This window comes from Bidens hawaiensis, unplaced genomic scaffold, assembly GCF_021521415.1.
Source record: "Bidens hawaiensis isolate Kalapana, Puna unplaced genomic scaffold, B.hawaiensis_p1.1 tig00002477_1, whole genome shotgun sequence".
Classification (NCBI taxonomy): Eukaryota; Viridiplantae; Streptophyta; class Magnoliopsida; order Asterales; family Asteraceae; genus Bidens; species Bidens hawaiensis.
In genome coordinates this window covers 2,747,598-2,762,159 of record NW_027491136.1, presented here as the reverse complement: position 1 = coordinate 2,762,159, position 14,562 = coordinate 2,747,598, and the positions used below count along the sequence as shown (strand labels likewise).

The following is a 14,562-nucleotide window of genomic DNA, read 5'->3' as shown; positions in this document are numbered from 1 at the left end:
GAACAAAAATATAAATAAATAGAAAAAACACATAAATATAGGTATACAATAATTTAAACCATTTAAAATTTTCTTAATTTTGTCAATTTTATAGTTTTATTTGTTCACTTTAAGTTTTCAGAATACATGAAGCTCGTTTACATGCTAATTATATCTCTGTTAATATTAAATTCTCATAAAAATTTACAACATATTACACGTTTGTCTAAAAACTACTAATATTTGTACAAAATATATTATTTACAACCTTCAAACTTGTTTCTTATTGAAAATTTTAATGTGAAAAATAAATAAATAACGCTCTAAAATCGCTCGATGTTTGATCGAAAAATGCTCGATTCGATTTTGGCTCATTTCGATTTTCGCTCGGTTCAAATTTCAGCCGTTCGGTTTGGTTTGGTTGTAAACGAGCCAAACAACGAACAAGCCTTCGCTCAGTTCGGTTCGGCTCGTGAACAACCCTACTTTTATTAGAAGAGAATTATACGGGGTAGAGGTGCACAGCCAACCGGGCTAACCGGTACGCTCCAACCTGAAATCCTAACCGGCCACCACTGACCGGTTTATACCTGTTTGGCCGTTTCTAATTGAACCGGTTTATTTTGTTGTTTTTTGTTATTTTTTTTAAATCTTTTTTTTTTTCGGCTATTTACCGGTTAACCGGTTCAGTTATACCTGAAACCAGTTATATCGATAAGGGTTTCTTGTCGCAAAACCGATTAGTACCCGACCCGATTAACCGGTTATTTGACCGTTGAACTCTAACCGGTTTTGTGTACCACTAAATTACGGGGTACTAGATGATGCAATTGAAAAGTTGATGTACTTCTGGGATTTAAATTCTGTAAAGCTAAGTTGTTGATTACTGTTTCATTTTTAATATTTGTTTGAAAGAAACTATCAGTAAAATCTAACATCTATGGCATCCGAAACGTTGCGGTAGAGCTTTTCATAACACAAATATCATAACACTTTGTATCGCTACTGTTTTAAAGAAACATGGCTATCAAAATGGCTATTCCACAATTAAATATATGATATATCGACAGGCATACATCGCTCTTCCATTTCCAATATCTCGTTTTTTACTGAAAGAACCAGTTAAATGCCCTGCCATCAACTGCATCATGTAAAACACAGCTTGTGCTGGACAAGTGGCGTCCTTTGAGGGGTTAAAATACATAAAACTTGTGGAAATTCGAATACTACTATATATAAGAGAACTTTTTATTATCTTACAACCCATAGTCATAAACATAGACATGGTTTATAATATGTCACCACATACGCATCCATCACCACACTAGAAACAATAAAAACCAACATGTAAACGTTTTACTTATTTGTCATGTGTTGAGCCATCCAAGCTGGTATTACTGCTGATGGTCGACCTACTCGTGGGTTCTCTTCTACTTCACCATCACCTCCAGCCTGACACGTGTTGCTACGTATCAAATGCACACGCGTTAGGCTTCCGTCTTTAATCATTTAACTTTTCACGACTTAACAAACAACTATATAAAAAGAAAAGAGTAACATTACCGGTTGCTTAGTATGTCAACATGAAATGATGGCATCATCTCATTGGTCTGCTGCTGATTTAACTTAATCTCGGCTACTTCTTTCTCCTTTTCTTTGATCTGCACAAATTTATTTGCTTACAAAGAAAGTTGTTCTAATTATGCAGCAAATTTTGTCCAACGGACACATTTTTAGTTGGATAGTATTATCATATTTGAGTTGTTCATGATCTGAAGTTTGTTTTGTACTAGGTCTAGACTAGAATACTAGACGTCCCAAAGTGAAAGCTTGCTGAAGGCTACATGCCTAACGATAGGGGTGCATGAAACCGAAATAACCGACCCGTAACCAAACTAACCGAACCCAACACAAAACTGCTAATTTGGTCTTATGTGTTGGAAAAATAGAATATTGTGAATGAAGATTAATTATAATAATTAATATTAAACTCTTCATATAGTCATGAAACTCATGAGTAGAGCATTTTTATGACAATTGATTAGTTTTTATTAGATTACAAGTTTTAGAGCCCGTGTCACGCACGCAATAATTCAAATTATAAGTAAAACAAATAATTACATAGCGTATATGAAAAAAAATATATTACATCTATGCCTGTATCTATATAATATGTATATAAGTTGATTTTATTTATATCACAAATTGATTCTTTTTAATTTAACTTAATAAAAAAAATGTTCGTGCAAAATCGTACCCGAAAATGCTTCTTTCTATTAAAAAATTCATTCTCGGTGTCATATATGTATAATTAGAAGAATTTTGGTTATGAACCAATTTCGAAAATAAGACCTCTCATACGATAGTAGTTAGCCTAAATATAAAAGAGGCGTTACCTTTATTGATATATTTATCAATTTACCACCCATCAAAATAAAGTAGGATATTAAATTGTAGCAATGGATGTTCTTCAAGAACTATGTTTTCCTAAGTTACACCATAAAAAAGATTTTGATAAGTTTCAGAGGGCTTCTCGACTTTGTCATAATGACAACATAAAAAATAACATGTTAACCGATTCAATTTTGTGAATATTTTGTTTCATTTGAGCATAGTTTTGCATGACATGCTTCCCATACAACGTTCTGATCACCATTGAAGGAAAAATTAATTTTGACATAAATATTTCAAATTTGATAAAAGTTATAAGCATTGATAGGCATGGGGGTGGCATGTCGAAAGTGTTCGCAATCTTTTCTTAAATTTTAATAGTTGAAGGAAAAATAGTCAATTTGCCAAATCCCAAACCTTTTGATTATTTCAAAAAATGCCCTTATAAATAAACCTGAAACCTGAATCATGTTTAAAATTTTAACTTTCATACTTTTGACATTTTGAAGTCAACACTTTGAACCCATAACAAATTTGACGATAAATCTATTTTGCATTCTCAAACTTTTAAAAATACTCAAAATTTTCATTTTTGACCCGTAACAAATTTTGACCTAAATGTAGTTAACTTGTACCAAACAATCTATTTACCAACTTTTGACCCATAAAATCAAATTTAACTTCCATAAAAAACCCGAAACAATTTTCATTTGAGAAACATGATTTGTTGTTAATTTTTGGAATTCACCTAGTATTTTGAAATATATAGTAAAATAGTAGGTTAATATTTATATTTATAAAAATATATAGATATTATATAAATATAGTGTAAAAGAAAAGTGAATAATTATTGATTTATTACATATATTAGGCATATTAGTTTTGGAGGGAAAAAATTATGATAATTAACCAAAACATGACAAGTGTCCATATTTATTTTATTTTATTAGAATAGGTAGATTAAATTCTAATTAAGACAGACTTTACTCACCCTTATCTCTTGTATATATAATAGGCTATGCGCCTTATTTGAAAGAAGCAAGAAAAAATACAAGCTAGAAAATTCAAAGGAAAATGCATGCATGCAAGAAGAGTTATTGGTGAAGAAGAAAGCTTTAAAGACTTATATATTAGAAACCTATGGAGATGAGTTTCCAAACCTATAGAGATGAGTTTCTCCACTTGATTCATTTACTTCTTTATTCTATTATTTTGCCATAAGTTCTAACACTACACTTTAATTACCTCGATATAACCTATGGAGATGAGTTTCCAAACCTATAGAGATGGACATCTCCGACAGTGCTAACTGCTTCGGCTGTTGTACGCTGGGAAACAGACGCGATGTCTTATGTAGAGGCGCGGAATCTGTTTTTAGGGAAGCGTATTGAACATGTGCCTCAGCCTTAACCGTCAACTTTTGTTTCGTTCATTTTTGCAGCCAAAGAGACTACTAGAAGTCGTTGATGTGGTAAAAGTTGGAAATTTTATTTTTTATGTTTGTGTCAAGAAGATTACAAGAAAATGTTGCTAAATAACAAGTTAAATACTTTATCATTTGAAGATCTTGAGTTGAATCATTTAACATATTTGTTACGTTATTTCATTGTTTATTTTATTTTAGCTTATGGTATTTGTATTACTTATTTTCTCATGTTAATAACGAGAGTATCGTTATTATTTGTATTAATTTTAATATCAAAAGTGTCCCATATTCCTACCATCTTAAAACATATTTCGCGCCTCTACATTAGACAACGCGTCTGTGTTCCAGGATACAACAACCGAAGCAGTTTGTACTGCCGGAGATGTCCACACGCCTGAGGTTACATTAGTTAAATTGTAGTATTAGAACTTGTGGGAAAAATAAAAAGAATGAAACGGTGGTGTAATCGAATGGAGAAACCCATCTCTATATGTTCTCAACATATGATTCTTTAAAGCTTTCTTCTTCACCATAACTCCTCATGCATGCATGTATTTTTTTCCTTAAATTTCCTAGCTTCTCATTTTTCTAGGACTTTCCAATGAGACACATAGCCCACTATATTATACCAAAGTTAAGGGTGAGTGAAAAGCTTCACTTAATTAGAGACTTAATTCTCTAATAAAATCCATTAAGTGCCATAAAGAAAACTCTACTCAAGAATTTCAATATATGAAGAGTTATAGTATTAATAACCTAATAAATTAATTTCCATTCATTTTTTTATAATTTTTCAACAATCCCCACATGAATGGAGATGTGCTTGCCTTAATGATATACAAATATTAGAACCAGATTCAGGTGGCCACTGAGGTTATAGTCTTAGAAAGTTGACAATAGACAAAATTAACTTGTAAGTGAAGAACACATCATGACAATTGATCTCAACTACGCAAGTTATCTGTAGTGACTAGGCAAAGTCAACGATAATGTAATGGATCCAACAACCTAAGGGTTTAGTAGAGATCATGTTGTGGAATGAGACTAAAGCCCATGAAAAAAGGGTATATAAAGGAAACCTAACTTAGCTGACTGGAGATCCCAATATCTAAGTTTAATAGGACAACCTAATTATATATATTCATGGGTGGTCACTGTGGGGGCATAACTTATAAGTTAACACATGAGCTAATATATATATCTTTCTAAAGTATAAAGAGAGTCTAATTACTTCCTAGTCCATTCCTATAACAACAGCGACATGTTGTGAGGTTAAGCATAATATATGGTTAATGATTTGTGTAAATCATTATAACCTTAATGCTTTTAATGATTTCTGGATAATCACTTATGTGAAAGAAAAGTGGGGTCGCTTCGAATGAAATTGTGGGGTGTGCAATTCCTAGAGCTTTCACAGAACCAGGCTAGTGTTCCAGGACCATAATGGACACGACAATGAGGGGACGTGCCCGGTAGGGGTGTTCTTCGGGTTTTGGGTTGTTTGGGTCGGTTTGTTCGGGTTTGAGATCAAAACAAATTGACCCAAGAACCAACCCAAATAACTTCGGTTTATTCGGGTTTCGGGTTGAACGGATCGGGTTAATTTGGGTCGGGTTTTGGGTTTAACAAATTAAAAAAATATGTCCACCTTTGACAATGTTATAAATTAAAAAAGCATATTCCAAGCCGTTATAAAACCATAATATGCAACCATATTCAACAATAACATATATTATTTAGCAAAACATGAAATTTATCATACAGGCATGCATTAGACCGGATGAAGGAGTGTTGTAGTATGTAGATCAATACAGGCTCGATACATATTTGTTTAAATACTATACTATTTAAGTTTTTGAACTGAATATACATTCTCAACATGCTTTATGGTCATTAATGCATTGGGATGTGATAAATCCAATATTATCGAAGTCTTGAGAACAATCGAACAAGAATACATAAGGTCAATATGTTACTTCAACGCTAAACTACCCTATAAAAATTAGGGATACATGCATCGATGTATTATACTTCGGGTTATTCGGGTCAACCCGAATTTGGGTATTTCAACCCAAATACCGACCCGAATATTTTATCTCGGATTCGGGTTAGGAGCTTAATCGGTTCGGGTGAATTCGGTTCGGGTTATTCGGGTCTCGGGTCACTTCGATTCGGGTTCGTTATTCGGGTACGGTTAAAAAACACACCCCAAGTGCTCCGCTAGGGAGAGTATTGTGTGAAGTGTATTGTCGTCTACACAAATGGGGGTTTGTTCAAGGATATCACGTCTACTAACCGCTAGGAGACTAAGTATGCTTCACAAAGGAATGTTCAAAGCTAACACCTACCTATCCTGCAATACTCAACTGTCGAGGTTCTATTGGACATTTTGGTGTGTTTTGATCAATCTCCATTCATGTGGGGGATTGTTGGAAAAATAGAATATTGTGAATAAAGATTAATGATAATAGTTAATATTAAACTCTTCATATAGTCATGAAACTCTTGAGTAGAGCCTTTTTATGACAATTGATTGGCTTTTATTAGATTATTAAATTCTAATTAAGACACACTTTACTCACCCTTATCTCTTGTATATATAATAGACTATGCGCATTATTTGAAAGAAGCAAGAAAAAATACAAACTAGAAAATTCAAAAGAAAATGCATGCATGCAAGAAGAGTTATTGGTGAAGAAGAAATCTTTAAAGACTCATATATTAGAAACCTATGGAGATGAGTTTCCAAACCTATAGAGATGCGTTTCTCTACTTGATTCATTTACTTCTTTATTCTATTATTTTTCCATAAGTTCTAACACTACACTTTAATTACCCCAATATAATCTCGGGCGCGTGGACATCTCCGGCAGTGCTAACTGCTTCAGTTGTTGTACCCTGGGAAACAGACGCGATGTCTTATGTAGAGGCGCGTAATCTGTTTTAAGGGAAGCGTATTGAACATGTGCCTCAGCCTTAACCGTCAACTTTTGTTTCATTCATTTTTGCAGCCAAAGAGAATACTAGAAGTCGTTGATGTGGTAAAAGTTGGAAATTTTATATTTTAAGTTCGTATCAAGAAGATTACAAGAAAATGTTGCTAAATAACAAGTTGAAAACTTAATCATTTGTAGATCTTGAGTTGAATCATTTAACATATTTGTTACGTTATTTCATTGTTTATTTTATTTTAGCTTATGGTATTTGTATTACTTATTTTCTCATGTTAATAACGAGAGTATCGTTATTATTTGTATTAATTTTAATATCAAAAGTGTCCCATATTCCTACATTATGTTTTCCCAAAAACCGAATTCCCAGTTCTATTGCAATACCGGACCAAACCAACCTTTATAATAGTAACTAAACCGGAAAAACTGAATTTTGTTATTGAATTTATTAATTATAATTTTTTACTTTTGAATGTTAACTCATAAAAGAATAATAAATAGTGTAGGTGAAAAATTTAAACCAAAATGTGTAATAATCAACTAACAAAAAATTTACGCCGAAGTTTCACACCCATATTCATTACTTAGGGCACTTTTTTTTTTCGCCTAAAATTCAGCCCAAATGGCAAAACAGAAAAAACTGAAATCGAACTGGACCCATTGTGAAAACCAAAATTCAGAAACCGGAAAAACCGAAACCCAATGGGAAAAAAAACCCGAAAACCAAATTTTTAGTTTTGGTTTGGTTTGAGTCAAAACCGACCAATACACAGCCATACCCAACACACACTTTATCTAGTAAGGCTTAGTAGGGTACTGGTGGGCCCGTGACGGTAAAAATTAAAAAACTTAAATCTAATTAACAAAAATTTGCTTGTTAGGCTATGGTTAATGGATTATAAGTGGTGGGAGGCAAAGAGGTGAACACATCAGCCAAATGGGGTGCCAAAAACGAGTATGAGGGCGCCAAACTCCCATCGCCAAGGCTTTAATGGAGGTTTGAGAGGTAGGCTCCATCCCAATCAACCAATCACACATTTTTTTATCTTTAATTTACATTTTAGTTAAAATCACCACACCAAAATGAAAGGGTGGTTAGCTAGGCTGTATGCTATGGTGAGGGGCATTGAAGCCCCTCCACAGTGCCGGCCACGTCAGCGTCACATGGGCACCGAGGGCTTCGAAGGCCTTCTCCATAACGTCCCGCTATGGTTAAAGCCCCCTTAGGCGCCCCATTATATATATAAATATATATGTATGTGTGTGGATGAGAGTAAGAGAGAGAGAGAGAGAGAGAAGGCGCCGGTCGTCTGATGCCCCCCCCCTCGCTTCCACGCCCGCCTCCACCGCGCCCCCCGGCGGTGTTCCTTCTCCTTCGGCGCCCATTATTCCCCTCCACCGCGCCCATAGCGTGGAGTCTTAAAGCCCCCACTGCTTACGTGGCAGTGACGTGACACTTTGGCATACACCATATGTTTAAGCCACTACACAATCTTATTGAATATGAGACATGGGTGTACCGTCTTTTGGAGCTGATTAATCGTTTCAAGCATCAGATGGTTCTGCAAATAACATAATCGCGGTTTAAATCTCACTAATTAACATTTGACTGACATGAAAGAAATGAAGAAGATCCGCAAATATACCTTTCTTAACCTAATGTGTTTAAGGCCTGTATCAATTTGCTGCTCTAGACTCTGAATCTCTTTCAGACTCAACGACTCAAGTTCTTCTCCCATTAAATTCCTAAAATACATAAAAACATGTTTTTTTAACAGAATCTTAATCAAGCACTTAACATTTGTAGCTACCTTTGTCGTTTATGCAAAAACTCGATTCTAGCTTTAAGCTTGACATGATCCATAGTTGAGATTTCCTATAAAAATTTAAAGAATCAAGTCTTTGATTTTGAGAAAGAAAACAGTTAATAAGCACGATATTTGAACATTAACGGATGGCTTTAAGCGTGACATACTTCGATGTTTGTTGAATTATGTTGCGCCTCCGCATGCAAGTGTCTTTCGTACCTCTCAAGGATCCTTTCCATTCTGTTGTTAAAAAGATGGTGTTATTATAATGTATAAAAAAATCAAAAGAAACCAGAATTAGATCAAGTAAAACAAGCATATTCAATTCAAATAATTACTATCATATATTCATATATAAATGATATTCTATGTAACATCATTTATCACGCAGTGATCACAGTTGAACTGGAATGTTATATCTACCTCTTATTATTTTTAAAATTTTTCATGAAAACATGTTGTTGGCCTTCATGCATGTACTTCAGTTTAGAAAATTTTGAACTTGTGAAATGATTCAACTTTAGTAAATATATCTTCAAACATCATTTATGAAAGTACGTAAATGCATGCTTAATTACTGAATGAAGGTGTTACATGAAAATAACCATGCATTAGTTCCTGTCTTATAGAATTCCTCTTAGACTACACGCTATGGGCGCCGAAGGAGGAAGGAACACCGCCGGAGGGCGCGGAGAGCTGGGCTTCTTCTGGACGGCCGGCGCGGAGGAGGGTGGGGTGGACCCCCTCTTTCTCCATCTCTCACACACATGCATATATGTGTGTGTATATATATATATTGGGGGGGGTCCCAAGGGGCTTTAAACCATAGCGGGGTGGGTTTCGAAGCCCCGTGGTATTGACGTGGTGATGACGTGGCACGGTGGAGGGGTTTCGATGCCACCCACCATATTGGATAGCCTTAATGACTTAATGTGCTTTATATTCAATTATTTTCAAGGCCGAAACAAGCAAAGATGCCAGGATTTAGATCAAATTTACCAGATCCATAAGCTTGTTTGCATCCTAATTTGTTAAATATAGTATGAGACGAAAGTCTTTCTCATATATTCGTGGTACAAGTTAGCACTACATTTGATAAATTAATGCATTTTCATTAAGTTTTAAGCCTATCGTCCCACGTCCAAGTTGGATAAGAGAGAGTTCATCTTTTTGTGTACTTAAACCATTTGCTTAAAATCCCTCAATTAAGAGATAATTTATCAATTTTACTTCACACAAAGTTGAATTCATTCATCATCATGTGTCATGTGTATGAATCGACCAAGGATACATAAAAACTTAGGGCTGAGCACGGTTTGGTTCGGTTCGGTTATTAGGCGAAACCCAAACCGAAACCGAAGTAATCGGTTATTTGAATATGCAAACCGTTCAGTTTTTCGGTTTTTCAGTTAATTTCGGTTTTCGTTCAGTTATTTTCGGTTTTTTTTTTAAATTATGTATTGACATTGCAAAAAATTAAAAAATGAAAATGCATATATTAAGCTTGTATAAGAACGTGTTAGATTACCACAATCCATATATATACTGAATTCAAAAAAAAAAAAAAAAAAACGCGTGTTACGTGGAACTATACGAATACAAAGTTGCTAAATAGAGTTTAAAAATTAAAAAGTACTAAAAGTTTAGTCTCGATCTTCATTTATTGAATGACATTTATCTTAAAAGTTTAGTTAATTCCTCATTATCTTGATAATCTTTATCATCATCAATTGCTTCGGTTCGGTTTTTTTCGATTTTTTTTCACATTTGGTAATTAGGGTTATCTTTTTAATTATACTTGAATCTATTATTTATTGTTTAGAAGCATCAATTGGGTTACATTTTTGACAAATTTTGTTGTCCGACAGGTGTATGATGAAATGCATGTAGCTAAAAAGGTTTGATTTTTAAAAATGGATAACCGAATCGAAACCGAAATTTTGTTTTTTCAAAAGAAACAAAAAATTAACCGTCGGTTAATGCTTCGGTTCGGTTTTTTCGGTTAAATTGGTTTTCTGCTCACCTCTAAAAAATTCGTTAATACTCCTCCATTTTAGGTTTTGAATCAACCATGTTGTAGTTATTACAATTACTGACAACTAACTTCGGCCATTGTAAGGTTCATGATCTGGTATATGTTTCTTATATCGTGTATACGGAAATCACTTTCCAAAAGTGGTATTTCGACCCCTTAAATACCTAGGTGTCAAAAAAATCAATTTTGGAATAACATAGGGAACTAGCACTTAAGTATAAAGCAATAATTTAACAAAATTTCACAGAAGATATATTGTAGATATATAGGTTGTATAATGTTTATTATGCATGTCTCAAAATATTTTTAGGACCAAGAAATAATGTAACATGAATATTTAACTAATGCACCTTTTCATGAAACATTGCATTAATGTTTAAGAAGGTTAGTTACAAATTTAAACATAAAATGACACCTTTTAAAATTTTGCGTAAAAAGTTGTTACAACTACGACAGTTAAATTTTTGTTATACTATAACATCTATGTAGAAGGCCGGTGTAAGGGTTATATCTAACATATTTATACACAACAATATTCAAAACTACGACCTACCGCATGTGCTGATGTGCATGCACCCACAGACCAACGGATGTGTAAAATGTTGATCCAACATTTGATGTTTGTTGACCTATAAAAGGTATATCGTCCCTTTACTTAAAATTCAGAGTAAACTTCAATTTATTTATAGCCATTTCAAGGATCAAATTTCACTTATGTTTCTTACAAAGCAGGTAATCTATGTCTATATATTCTAGAAGCATATAATCCATATCTTCTAGTTTGTGTACTTGTCCTCACTAAAATCACCAACATATTTTGATACGACCCACGTACCCGCTGACTCAATCCAGCAGACCCGACTCAGTAACTCAGTTAACAAAGAGTGAAGAAGTCAACAATTAATTCTTAAAATCATGCATGCATTATAGGATAAGAGATATGCACGTTTATATTTTCTTCATGTTTAATTACTTCATTCATAAGGGGGTTGTGGCGCAGCTTGTTGCCCGCTTACCAGCCACTTTATTGTAAATCGTTTGGTTGGTTTCAACGAATTACCATCAAATTACTTTATTTACATGCTTGCATTATCTCCATATTTCTAGCATCACGCTAATTAGTTTATGCAATTACTTCATGTATTTAAGTTGAGTTTGAGTTAATGAAAAAAAACAGAGAAAATTGTTCCAAAAATCTTTTCTTCTTATTTTCTTGTTAATCTTGATGGTTGACCCACTTAAGGGTTACGATCTATTTACTCGTTTTTGTGTGATCATTGATTTACACATTCTACATACGTACAAGTTGAGCTGGTTTACTATTTAAGAAGTAACTTTAATATACTTTTATTAGTTTGATTTCATTTCTATTGGCGGTGCTTAAAATATCGTAACATACAAATAATTAAAACATTAATCAATTGATCTTTAAAATTCAACAATGTAACTTATGTAAGTTTCCACCTAAGCAAACCATAAGATATTTACATAATATAAAAACTGACCAATCTGTCACTTGGAACGTGAAAAAGTAAAGATAACTTTCACTGTTTATATAAAGTGAGAGAGTCTATAAAACTCTAACATATTATCCTATTATACATGATAATCAATCAAACTATGTAAATATCTCGTGCAATTAACCGTATTATGCAAACTTCTTTCATTTTTAAGAACACAAGACAACTAAACCATAATAATAGTTCAACAAGTTTTTTTTTTAAGATATGACTTTATATTTCTCATTAAACTCAAAACGATTACAATAAAGTGACAGACAAACGAACAACAAACTGCGTCGAAGCCCCACTTTTGAATAACAAGTTTTCAATTAAATCTAGGATTTCTTTTGAAAGAAAACATGTTATAAAAGACCATCTAATATCATCAACCGGTCCGACCAGAGAACCTAGAACTTATTAAACCGCAGATTCAATAACAAGTCCGGTACGAAAACGATGAAATTAAACATCGCCTAATAAGTTAATATCCCAATATATTGCTAGTAAAGCCAAAATCCCTAAAGCCCCACACACTTGCAAGAACTCATCATGACTATCCCAAACGGATTGAAAGCCACACAAATAAACGTGTCATGCATTGATTCCACCCATATTACAGTTTCCAACCATCAGATTTGAATCAATGAGCTGATCAAGAAAGCCGTAAAAGTATAGCCATATCAAATAGTAGTCTAAAACTCCATCGTTATATTAATTTTGTGATAAATAATATTTACGAATAATCTCTATTTATAAACCAATGTTGTAAAAGTAGGTTTAAAAGGCCGAGTACTCCTCGAGTAGTCGCTACAAGGTACGTCGCCGAGGGGAGTTTCTTTTAACTCCGCCTAATTACTAAGAATCGATCAAAGATGGAGTGCGTAAAACTAAAAGAAACAACTAAAATTGCATAAGCTAATGATGGAGTGCGTGAGTATAAATACGTACGAAGAATTGGTAGAGTATTCGCAGAGCTTTCCTTTAGTTGAGAAGACGATAAGTGCAACATCGGCGTCACATAGAACCGAGATCTCGTGAGATTTCTTCAACAGTCCAGACCTCCGTTTCGAAAACGTCACCTGCCGGTTTATCTTATTCTCTATCCTCTTCAACGTCACTTTTCCTCTACCCATCTCTCTCTCTCTCACACACACACAAAGGACTTCTTGTTCCACAGTTGTAATTACTGAATTCAGCTACAAGATAATGATTTTATTTCCTTCAAATAAGTGTTATATATGCTATATTTAAATACCCATCACCTAAAATTTACAAACACGTGGTAATAAATAAATATATTTTGACTGTTCAAAAAAAAATAAATATATTTTGTTACTACCATAGATATAAGTATATAACGAATAATAATAACATGTTTTTTTTTCTTATTGAACAATAATAATAATAATAATAATTATTATTATTATTATTACTTGTAATTTCGTAATGTGTAGGATGATGTTAAAACGAGTGAAGATGGATTTGAAGGGTTAATTCTTGTTTAAAAAATATAATAGTTGTTTAATAAATGGGAATATCCAAACTTATGCAAGAATAAGGAGGAACAATTTCCAAAAATCAGTAACAATTATTGAGAAATTTTCAAAAATGGTTATAACGAATTTGAGTGGAAACATGTTGCTGAATAATGATGTTCTCGTCGCTTTCAATGTTTTAGATATATTTTATAATTTATATTATTATTATTATTTATTTATTTTTTAAGTATTATTCAAGATCTGAACATCAATCTTTTGGTTGTGAAACACGTCTTAAGCTTTCGAATGCTTCTTAAGAACTCATTATTAGTATTTTCATTTACTTGCTATTTTTCTTCTTATGAAATATATATAAAGTTTGACTAAATCTGAAAATAATTTTGTAAATAACATTTAAGCAATCTATTTAATAAGTTTTTAAACTTGAGCTTAATTAAATAAGAAAAATAAAAGAAATTCTATTTTTGGAAATCTTAGGATTCTTTTCCTTTAAAAAGAAACTTTATAATAAAAAAATGATGATGACGAAGATAAAAATAATAATATTTGGGAGTTTGGAGACAGGAAACCAAGTGGTATTTGAAAACCATAGTTGTTTTGGAAATAACGTTGTCGATGTATGATTGGGTGAAGAACGTTGTCGATGTATGATTGGGTGAAGAACATATTAGAGCTATTCTTGTCCAATAGAAAAGGGACCACATAGTACAAGTGGAAGATGGTGGGTATGAGAGGTTTAAGTGCAAATTGCCTAGTCCAAAATAGCATATATTAACCAAAGAGATTCCACCTTTAAAGAAAGAACATTCACTTCCCAAAAAAATCAATTAGCTTCTCTAATTTAACTGAGTATCTAAATTTAGATTTCCGAAAGTTTTTAATAGTTCATATTCTTTGTGTGAAATTTCAGTAGATATACAATCAATATTCGAATTCTATAAAGAGATATTTAACATAATTAAGATATATAT

At 33.0% G+C, this 14,562-nt stretch overlaps 1 protein-coding gene across 1 annotated transcript; it reads right to left on the bottom strand.

The window, feature by feature from the left end:
- Positions 1-1,299: 1,299 nt before the first annotated feature.
- Positions 1,300-13,244, bottom strand: LOC143619706 (agamous-like MADS-box protein AGL8 homolog). Its single transcript, XM_077091574.1, has 7 exons — positions 13,041-13,244; positions 8,723-8,795; positions 8,559-8,623; positions 8,394-8,493; positions 8,268-8,309; positions 1,543-1,640; positions 1,300-1,444 (listed from the first exon to the last, which is right to left on the bottom strand). The coding sequence occupies exons 1-7, from the start codon at positions 13,223-13,225 to the stop codon at positions 1,336-1,338; spliced, it is 672 nt and encodes a 223-aa protein (XP_076947689.1). The 5' UTR covers positions 13,226-13,244; the 3' UTR covers positions 1,300-1,335.
- Between the last annotated feature and the right edge of the window lie 1,318 nt (positions 13,245-14,562).